Source organism: Electrophorus electricus, chromosome 11 (genome assembly GCF_013358815.1).
Source record: "Electrophorus electricus isolate fEleEle1 chromosome 11, fEleEle1.pri, whole genome shotgun sequence".
Lineage (NCBI taxonomy): Eukaryota > Metazoa > Chordata > Actinopteri > Gymnotiformes > Gymnotidae > Electrophorus > Electrophorus electricus.
Genome location: NC_049545.1, coordinates 20,943,535 through 20,954,726, shown reverse-complemented (window position 1 = coordinate 20,954,726; position 11,192 = coordinate 20,943,535). Strand labels below are relative to the sequence as shown.

Sequence of the window (11,192 nt, the reverse complement as noted above, 5' to 3'; positions counted from 1 at the left end):
CAAATTTGTATTTGTTATTATTAATATTCTGTTAATATATTTAGTAATCTTCTTAAGCTATTATTAATATTCTTTTAATTAATACATTAAGTAATCTGTTTAAGTTATTATTAATCTTATTAATCCTTCGTTGTAGTCACTTTCACTCCATCTTGACTCACCGTCATAAGGCTGTGTATGATGAGAACCTGTGGGTCAACTGTTTAACTTAAAACAGACTCTCTGAGGAGTCGATCGTGTCCCGATCTGGGTCCTCAACTAGCCCATTTGACTACTTTCACACACACTCAGACATACACGTGCTCTGCGTGCGTGCCCGTCACCGACCGACACTGTCGCTGTGCATGTGACCGTGAGTCAAAGACCGACGCCGTCGCTCTGGGAGTGGCAGTGAGTCAAAGATGGAGGTGGCCTGGGGCACTTCAGAGAGAGCGAGAGAAAGAGAGAGAGAGGGAGAAATGGAAAGAAGGATGGAGAGAAAACGAGAGATGGAGAGAGCGTTGGAGATAAAGCGAGAGAGAGAGAGAGAGAGAGAGAGAGAGAGAGAGAGAGAGAGAGAGAGAGAGAGAGAGAGAGAGAGAGAGAGGGAGAGAGACAGGTGGGCCTCCCTGATCTTGGTTGCTTGCATCAATGGTGCATCTCGGGACATGTCCATTCACTGTTTTCTGCTGACACTGGTGCTATTGACTCACCACTCCCCATGGGGAGGGGAGCAACATGCAATTAGCCTCTGGCATGATGTTACTGTCGCCTCCTCCCCTCCCCGTTCTCCATGGATCGCGTATCTTTGTCTGCCTTCAGTCGAAACGCGAGGTTACTGATGCGGTTACATATTTGTTTTCGCTACCTATCGGTTTGTCCATTGAAAACCGCCCCTTTCCCAATCTAGGCCCCGCGGCCGTGTTCAGTACCCGGCTGAAGCCGGAGGTGACCGCCGGGTCCTGGGAAGTGCTGAAGCATGTGAACAGGCTCTTTGAAGTTCAGCTGGAGCTCGGGGCTTATGAGGAGCCACAGTAACGCAGCGGAGAGAAAGCAAATGAGGTTCGTCAGACAGTTAAGTAAGACCTCAGCGCTGAACCACTGCGGCCATACCTCGCACCGTGTTGCTTCGTCTTTGTCTATTCGTTCAAGTGAGAAACCGTCCAATCACACTAATGTGGCTAACAATCAATGGAAGCCAAGAGCTGTCAATTAGCATAAAGCTTTTTTGCATAATGCTATTACATGGCTATTTGCATTTGCTCACTGTTAGCTACAGTAACATTTTTGACAGTGCTATTCCTTTAAAGCTCCCACTTATCTGCTCTCTATCCCTCTGCCATCAGAGCTGTTTTGCCCTCTTTAATCTCCCCCTCTCACCCTGACATAAGTGGGATTATATGAGGGTAGACTTCCAACACCCAGAGGGCGCCACTGCAGATCGTTCAGGGAAGACTGAATTCGTCCTTAATTCTAAGTATCCGACCCATTATGCCTTTGAGCTGTGTCATCTCCGTTACCCAGGATAGTCATTCACTAAACGCGTCTTTCTAATGAGGGCTCAGATCCATTTCTGCATTTATTCGGCGCTGGGCTGGGACGAGCCCGGGTAAGGAAATGGCCAAAGCTGGACTATGACGTGTTCTCCACTCCAGGATGCGACCAGAATCCGAGTGGGAGGCTGCCCCCTGCGCATATCATATATATATCCACCCCAACCCACTAACACCATCCAGTTAGAGGCATTTATCATCCTTGCTCAGACGTCACTGTGCATGTATATGTGTGGGTTGGTATATGTATATGTGCGTGTGTGTGTGTGTGTGTGTGTGTGTGTGTGTGTGTGTGTGTGTGTGTGTGTGTGTGTGTGTGTGTGTGTGTGCCTCCTCCCCTCCTTAATCTGCCATCTGAAGTGTGAGGCCGTTGGCTACTCGTTGTCATAGTGCGATGTCATATCCTCGGGTTCAGTGTCCCTGTGACAGATCTGTTAGGCGATAAGCATGAGAGAATTAAACGGAGTCCGCCACCGCACGGATTAGCCAGCGCTGGGACGAAAGGCTATGAGTGGAGGGGCTGAAGAGCTCGCAGTCAGGGACAAAAACGGGCTGAGGCCCACTTCCACTCCCAGCGCATCTGGGTCTTTTCGGCGAACAGGTGACTGACTAGACGTCGTCCTCGTTGTCGTCCGAAAGCTGTTAAATTAAACCTGTGTGTAGAAGTGGATGGGCCGTGCGCCGCTGAAAGAAACAAACGTTGCGCTGTCGAAGACAAAACATGTTAAGAATACCCGATCGAGAAACGGTAACACAAACGCTTGTGGTTATGTCCTCGGAGCGATATATAACGCTGAGTTACGAACCGACTTCTAAACTGGCGGAATCCACAGGCACTGTGAAGCGGTGTGTTAGTACAAACCTCGACGCGTCGTTAGTAACGGTAAGATGGACCATATGGCCTTATAGAGGCGAATAAAATGAAAGGGGGTGTCGTGCTGAGATCCGTCGCTGGGAAAAAAATGTCCGTGCCGCACTGTAACAGCATATGGTCCGGCCTATTGGTACCACGCTAAATTGCTTATCAAGTTTAAATAAAGACGTGAGGAGGAGAGAGCGGGTTACGTTGCGTAGCGCTGCGCTTCCTCCGGTTTTTGCGCGTTCGGAAAGTGCCGCTTATGGCTAATCAGACCCCGTGCGTTAAACCCGATCCATGGCAGCCAGGCTGCAGGATGGCACGAGTCCAAGTGACAGTCGCACGTCAAATCAATATCTCATAACAGATTCGACTACCCCTCTGGTAGCACTGGACGGGTGGGTCCCGCGCAAATCCACGCGCGTTAAGGATAGCCTAATCAAAGCAGCGTGTTTAAAAACAGATTAATATTCCTAATTTAATCTTTTCCATTTCACCCGAAGCGCTAAAACACAGAGCATGCGAAATTTGATTCGGATTTAAGTGAATTACAGTAATGCACAGTAAGCCAAATCAACTAAGACAGTTAAACAAAAAGGTTCATCCATAATTGTACGCGATTTTCTGGTCTCGCGAAATGAATGGGTAACGCACGTGTCGAGTCGTACCCGTTGTTTTAACGCAGGCGCCTCTCAGATAGTTAAGCAACCTTAAAGAAAGACCCGTTCATCAATTTCCCCCAAAAACGTGAGCATTAAACATTAAACTGATGCTGGTGCGCGTTTTGCAGGCTCCTAACGCACTCGCGCTTCGTGGCCCTACCGATCCGTCCCTTTGACGCTTGGCAGCGATTTCTGCGAAGGGAAGACTTCGCCTCGAGCCTCCGCTGGACGAGCTCCAGGCAGGCTAGCGGTTGAGGTTTATAGCCCTTTTTCGTCACGCTGGTCAGTTCTTTGCTCACCGCCACCCTCGAGTCGCTACACGGTATTATGCTACAGGCCTCCTGGCAGCGAGCACAGCAGCGCTCAAAACGGCCCGACGTTTGTTTGTCCACAGATGTTAAACGGTTCGGTGGGAGGAAGCAGAGATGGAGGAGAAGAAAAGGGTAGAATACGAGCAGAGCGAGGGAAAGCCGAGGATGACTGTGTATTCATGATGAGCCATAAATGTCCAGGCGGCTTAGACTGCAGTCTAAATTCAACATGATTCATACGTACGGTCAGCGCTTCAAGTTTAACAAGATTTTAATTAGTCATTATTGCTGCACTGCAGTGTGCAATATAACTGCGTTATGTGACACGAAACATGCAGCAAATTGAAAGTTAGTCAAATGCAATGCCGTAAGTGGATGCATTTCCATTACTGAAACGAATGAAAGCTCTATTATAAGACGGCGCCTATAATCATCTCGAATATGACTGATCTGGGTGCACAAACTCTGTGACAGAAACTAAACTCGAGGTAATGATGACAAAGCTCCTTCCGTTCGCACTGGCCTCAAGCGCAATGGACAAATTGCTCATTGTTTTCTTACAAACAGCACATACATCTTCCGTCCTCGCGCGTTTAAATCAAGTTCCCGCAAAACACATTTGCTACTCCGCAATGCAAACAAAAGTGTTTCATTTATCAAAATATCTATTGGAAAATAAGAATAGTATTTATTAGTCATGCGTCTCTGCTTTGTGAAGGGCAAATCCGAGGGTAGGTTTAAAGGTTCAGAACCAGGGCTGGCCCAATTAAAGTAAATCCCATTTCAGTGTAAAACTAGAGTCAACAGACATGTAAAAAGAAAACCCATTACATGGAAATGATCCTTCCGTTATCTTGGCTATTGTTTGAAGGCAGGTAGGAACGGGGTAAGCAGTCATTGGTACGTTGGAGTAGGTCACACACAGAGAGAGAGAGAGAGAGAGAGAGAGAGAGAGAGAGAGAGAGAGAGAGCGCATAGCAAAAAAGGCTTCTGATAAGTACCCTGTCGCTAGCATTAAACTCCTTTGTAACCTTTCATCATTTAGACCGCTTGGAGTTCTGCACTCTTGCCTGGTCTCACGTAAACTCCAGCAGCCGGGGAGGAACGCGCTTTCGAGGAGCTGAAGAAATGTTTGCCCTGTTGACGATACCGCCACCCCGCTTCCCTCCAAACGAATAAAACGTACAAATTCTTCTTTCATGGCACCCCCTTCCTCGGTTCCTTTCCAAGACATCAGATATTTCTTTTTTTTTTCCTCCGATAATTCTTCAGTGACTCCATCGTCAATTATTCAAGTTCTCCTCTACATATTGAAGATGTTTCTTTTTCTCCGCATTAATATTTAATGCCTTTTCTCTCCTTAGGATATCTCATAAGGATAAATCAAAGTGACATTAAATTTTATTGAGACAGTCCCATCGTGAGATTAAACTCTAATGCAGCTGGAGTCGAACACTCTTACTTCCATCTATTAAAAGAAAGAAGAGCGACGCGACAAACAAATCACCATCTTTAAAGTGCGAAACTCAGGGTCCTGGCAGGTCAAATAACGCAATAGTGATTAAATGGTAGTGTACTCAGCTAACCGCGATGACGAGCCTTGGTGTCTTAAAAGGGCCATGGCATGGTTAATGGATAATGGGTGGAGGTAGGTGGTAACCGACGTGAACTAATCCATAGAATCAGGATCCATTCCCATAGGCAAATTGTCCTCATCAGGGTAATGTTACAAAACAAAAGGGGAAAATCAATCGTCATTAAGTGGCACTTAACTCGAAAAAGGCAACGTCACAGCCACGTACAGCCAAGCCGAACCATTTCTGTTGCTGCAAAAACCAAATTCAGTAGTTTTGTAGCCCATGGCGTGGGATATGCCCGGTGAGTGATGGGGTTCAGACCAAATCTAACGCACCCGACTCAAGTGCGGTCGACTGAGGTCATATCGACAGCACGCGTGTCAGAGTACAGCAGCTGTAGAGCAACACCCAACTTATTTAACTAGAGGGGGCCTGGAGACCGAAGCCTTTGATGAATGCAGTTTGACGCCACTGCAATAAAGCGGTGCTCTGTCTTCACATTGACATATCAAGTTTTATATATAATGTAGCGATTCAGTTAGAGCAATGGTGCCATTGGAAAGTGATTATCAAAACCATCAACTGATTCCTGACTGTTCAAAGTCCTTGTTTCATAAAATATGGATGGAGATGCACTTGGATGTCCTGCACTGACTTGTTAGAGAAGCACAATACACATCTCACTTCAATTTCAAGATCAATTTCTAAGGACTGTAAAGATTTGGATTTGACAGCCAATATAGACATCATAATCAGACAGTATGTAAGTGGGATTACATACTCTCGTGCATTGTGGATCATCAAGGATCAGCCATAGACATTATTAATCAGAGTAAACAGTAAATCAGTAAATCAGCCATAAACAAACCCAGAGCAGGCAACACTGCAAATCCTCAAACCCAGAGCAGTCAACACTGCAAATCCTCAAACCCAGAGTGACCAACACTGCCAAAAAAAAGCCCAAACCCAGAGCAGTCAGCACTGCAAAGCCTCAAACCAGAGCAGTCAACACCGCAAAGCTGCAAACTCAGAACAGCCAACAACAACAAAAAAAACCAAAACCTTTCTTGTATTTTTTTTTGTTGTTGTTGTTGCAAGGGAACAGAAATTAATATGAGCTTATTCGTCAAGAAAACAAAACTCCACGTGTCTCTACTCACACCCTTGAATCTTTGCTAAAATGCTTACTAATTACATTTCTAAGAGGACCCCCCAATGTGACTGTTCGGGAGGTTTCCACCCTCCCTAGAGTTACACACTTAGCCAGTGCAATTCAGTGCTCTAGACAATGTATATCAGCAACACGTGCACCTAAAGATGGCTGTCTGCGATACCCCACTGACCCTCACAATGCAGATGTGAAGCTTCATTCAACCCACTGACATCATTTCTGTGCTTTTTGTAACATTGTTCTTTGTGTGCAACATAATCCCATATTTAAGATACAGTCTGGTACTATACAATCATTTTATGGATTTGGGCACCAAAGCTACATCCCTTCTCAAAATCAAAGGATCAGCCAGAATGTTAGTCAAAATGGTATTGTTTTATGATATTCTGCAAGTGGGGTCCATAATTTCTCCATAATACATGCAAAGGTGGGTATGATGATAGTGAAGTAGACTTTTCTAAAGTAAACGTGGTAGTGGATTAAATTTCCTGTTGAACAGCAGGGCCAATCTTTTTTTCGTTGGAGTGATGGTAAATGAATCTGGATGAAGGGCGCAGAGAGAAGTAATGTGATAGAGTGCGCTTGCTGAAAGACGCAAAGTCACCGGCGACATTTTGATCCAATATTCACGGTGCGATGCAAAAAAAGGCATCTCTTTAATAAACTACATTAAAAGGGCGACTGCAGCCGAAAATAAGTTCTCCTCTCCTCCAAAGGTCGTAACAGTCCATGTTTCACATCTTGGGACTTTCTCTACGCAAACACGTCGTGGGTCTCAGCACACAGAGCGAACCGCTAATGCAAATGGAAATACTGATTACGAAGCTCACGCCAAAGATAAACGTATCCATTCCTCCAGTGATTTGTGTCCCTGCTGACAGACCGACGTGCTTTAGATATTACCTGAATGAAGACATGACTCATTACGCAAAGGCTCATTTCCTCATTACTTGTCGGGGTTAAACGTAACGCCGTGTAACCGTGATGCAAATTGGCTACAGGGAGGAGTGAAAAGGATTAAAGTGTACCTCAACACCATCTCAGGACTATCACCACGTATCTCTGATTAGTATCGATATATTCGCTCGTGCATTGTTATTATAGCATACAAACTGCTGACGACAATCATTTAAAACTGGCCAAGTGATTAAAGCTTGATAAGAGGAATAACGTGAGCAAATACAAAAGGTCAGTAGCCTCTTACAGCGAGACTACAGATGACATGACGTTTGGCGTCTTTCCGGTACTCTCTCAGATTAAATGATGGGCAAACTGGTTGTAGCTCGGACGTGTGTGAGGTCCCAGGGTGGCAGAAAGAGAAGGACAGAAATCCAGACTGTGCGGTGGAAACATTTTGTGTCCGCTGAGGTTCCGAAACGCAGTATCACACGGCGCCGGCAGCGTCGCTCACCACACCGATCTCTGTTTGACAGAAATCGCTGGCAGATACCGGAGCCCATAAGTATCGGCGCGGGGATAAGACCTAGCCATACCTGTAACTCTTATGTCAAAAACGTGTGTGTGCGTGTCATATATATATATATATATATATATATATATATATATATGTGTGTGTGTGTGCATATATATATATATATATATATATATATATATATATATATATATATATATATATATATATATATATATATATATATATATATATATATATATATATATATGTTTCAACGGACGTTTAATGTATTGACTCAACATTGCTTTGCACAAAGCACGTAAGAGTAGACGGGTACAGACCGATTTTACACATTTCGCATTCGGCGTAAAGTTACCCCGGCGCTGCGTAAACGGAGGCGAAACGAGACCACAGTGCCTCAAGGTGTGTCGCCTTTACACCATTAAACACCTACCCTCCAAACCGTCCGCGGTCGAGCTCTGCAGTCAGTTAACGTCGTTTATTATACCCGATGTATTTCAGGCGAAGGGCGTGGCCGTGTCAGTCACGGAGACGGCGCCGTCAGAACCGCGCCAGCCGGGGACTTTACGTCTCACCTTTATCCACCACTTTATCTCTAAAACAGCACCACGCTACGGTTTTGTTTTTGTTTTGTTTTGGGTTTTGTTTTTTGTTTTTTTGCCTTTCATCCTCATGTTTGCTGTGATTATACGCGTAAATTGTACACACGTTGTGGTATAGTCTAGATAATTCACGTATATTAAATTCGCACATTAAGATGGGGCATTTATACAAATGTGCTTCAGAATAAACAGGGATGGAGAGAAACTTGAAGAAAAGATAAGAACATTTAGCTCTTAAATTCTGTTGCTGAATCTGACAGTTTGAAATGAAATCATTATTCAAATGAACATGACATTGCATATCCAAGTGAGATTATATGTGCCATCATAACTCACCACCGAATAACACTTTCAATCAACACCAATGGAACTGGTCAAACCGGGTCAAAGCAACCTGCACATGTCACTGTCCCCAACCCCTATTGGCTCAGAGAAGCAGGAAGCAGGAAGTAGTGATCAAAGTACTCACGTGTTTTGTGGTTGGCGTGGGTGCGAGCAGGAGTGGTTCTGGGCCTCTCTGTGGACGACTGCTCGTGGGTCCATGTTTGGGTGGAGTCATTGAGCACGGTGGGGTTGGAGGGGGAGGGGCTCGAGGTGGAGGCATGGCTGGCAGAGTCAAAGGCTGCGGTCGTGCTCGCGGAGGCTGGGCCACGAGAGCGCTGGGTGGGGCTCTTTTGAGTCACCTGACTGCCAGAGGCCCCCGCCCCTCTGGGCGACGTGTTCGGAGGGGCCCCTGTTCTGGGTCTCCCCCGCACCGCTGTGGTGAAGCCGGGTCCAGCTGAGCCACCCGGCCCGCTCGGGGACAGGGTGGTGGTGGTGGCAGCGGCATCTGCTCCCTTCGGGAAAGCACTGGGCTTAGACAAGAAGATGGGGTCCTGGCCGATGCCCTTTGCGTCCACGAGGTCCGTGGGTACGTAGTCTCTCACCGAGCCCACCACGATCCACTTGAGTAGCATGAGACTGAGACCCAGGCCCACGAAGCCAATGAGGAGAGGGACAGCACAGAGCCACGTCTGCTGGCGGGGCCACGCAGCCCAGCGCCAGCCGGCCGGACGTCCGGGGACCTCAGCTTGTGCCCGGCCCCCGGCTGCAGCCCCGCTCCCCTCCCGCTCCTCCAGGATCACCACCTCCGAGGTGGCCGCCGCTCCCGATGTGTCGCTCATCCCGCGCGGGGCGCAGAGACACTTAACCCCTGGGTCTGGCGCTTGGCGGGCGCGGGACACCCGGGCCACCGGGCATCAGGGCAGGGGCAAAACAAGCAAACGAACGAAAGAAAAAAAGAAAGCGAGAAAAGGAGAAACCCACGGCAGACGCAGCAGACGCAGCACACGCTCGCTCACGTGGGTACTCGCAGACACGGCGAGACAAACACGCCTTGGAGCGCAGGTGCACACACGCCACACACACGCGCGCATGCACACGCACACACAAGCTCGCACACGCACACGCACGCAAGCAGCCAGTAGAATTCCGGAGGTAGGCAGAACCGAGGCCGGTTGGATTCCGATGCGGGACAATCCTTGCAGCGGCGTTCCAGAAGGAGGCACGAGCGAGCTCCAAGGGCAACGTGGCCGAAAGGCAGAGGGGTGCGGAGACAGCGAACGGCGGAGGGGTGGAGCAAGGGAGCCGAGAGGAATGCGGAGAGCAGATGTGCCTCTACGGAGCCTCCCAGCTGTGCCTCTCTTGCAGTAGTGGCACCCTGGCCTGTCACCTCTGCTCCCTCAATCAGACGCCGCCTCCAGACCAGGCACTCCTGGCCGAGATCCCTGCTCCCACTTCCATACCCTCCTTTCCAGCTTTCTTAATTATTTCTTTAGCAGGGGACGGTCAAAGCCTTCTTTTTTTCCGGAAGGGCTGGCAGTTGGACCTCTCCTGTTTCTCAGAGATGTTTCTCTCACCGTCTCAATCCGTGGGTCTCGTTAGTGCTCGCTGAGTCAGCTCTGCATGTCCCCGAGAGCCGGCACTTCCCACGAACGAGTGGTCGCGATGTCGCTGGCTGAGCCTCCTGCAGATAACTACGCCATCCGTACAGTGGGGGGGCAGCCCCACTCCCCGCGTTGCCGGCAGGAGAAGCCCGATCCGGCACCGGAGGTGGTGGCACTGGAGAACAAGGCAGAACAAGGTAGGAGAGCCCAGGAGAGCGGCAGCGGAAGATCGGCGGAGCGGCGAGTCGGATCCGTCAGCGCGGTAAATCCTTTCTCTCCCAGCCGAGCGGCGTCCGGGTCCCGTGCACGCCGCTGCCTTCTCGCCAAGCGTTAAATGCAGCGCAAAACAGAGGAGAGCATGCAGTCAGCTCACCAATACATTCCGCCACTGAGAGGGAGGGAGAGAGAGAGAGAGGAGCCAGGGAGCATGTGAGAGAGAGAGAGAGAGAGAGAGAGAGAGAGAGAGTGAGAGAGAAGCAGAGAGGGGGAGGGAGTGTGTTGGAGACAGGCAGAGAGAGAGGAGAGGAAGAGAGAGGGAAGAGAAAGAAGAAGAAGGGAAAAAACACAATCCCCAAGCTCAGGTTTCCTTCACGTTCCGTCTCCCCGGCCACTCCCGATTCCGAGATTCTTAATTATTTGTCTGGCTGTTTGTTTGCTTGCATGGGCGCCCCGGGCGTGCGCTGCAGCGGAGTTCCTCCGAGCCAGAGCCGCTGCTCCAGCCGAGCTGCCTGACGTGCTCCCACGGCAGCCGTCACCGGGAGGGTGAGAGAAGTGGTCGACAATCCAGGAGAGAAAAGGAGAGACACAGAGGGAGAGGAGAAGGGATGTGAGGGGGGGGGTTGAGAGACACAGGGACAAAGAGAGAGAGAGAGAGAGAGAGAGAAGTGAGTTAGGAAGAGCGAGAGAGGGAAGAAGAGGGAGGAGACAGGCAGGACTACACCTGCTTTGTAGTGGCGATGTTCTCCGCCAATTAGGATGGAGATTGAGCAAGAGCGAGAAAGGAGAGAGGGAGAGAGAGAAGGAGAGACAGAGGGAGAGAGAGAGAGAGAGAGGGAGAAGAGGAAGAGAAAGAGGTCAAGAATACACAGAGGGCAAAAGTAAGGAAGACAGGGAATGCTGTT

The 11,192-nt window shown here is 48.7% G+C and overlaps 1 protein-coding gene across 1 annotated transcript in view; it reads right to left on the bottom strand.

The window, feature by feature from the left end:
- LOC113587874 (pro-neuregulin-3, membrane-bound isoform) overlaps positions 1-10,525 on the bottom strand; it is a 228,595-nt gene extending 218,070 nt beyond the window's left edge. Inside the window, exon 1 of the mRNA XM_035531281.1 lies at positions 8,616-10,525. Coding sequence (XP_035387174.1) covers positions 8,616-9,309 — 694 coding nt within the window. The 5' untranslated portion in view covers positions 9,310-10,525. The remainder of the gene's footprint in view (positions 1-8,615) is intronic.
- Between the last annotated feature and the right edge of the window lie 667 nt (positions 10,526-11,192).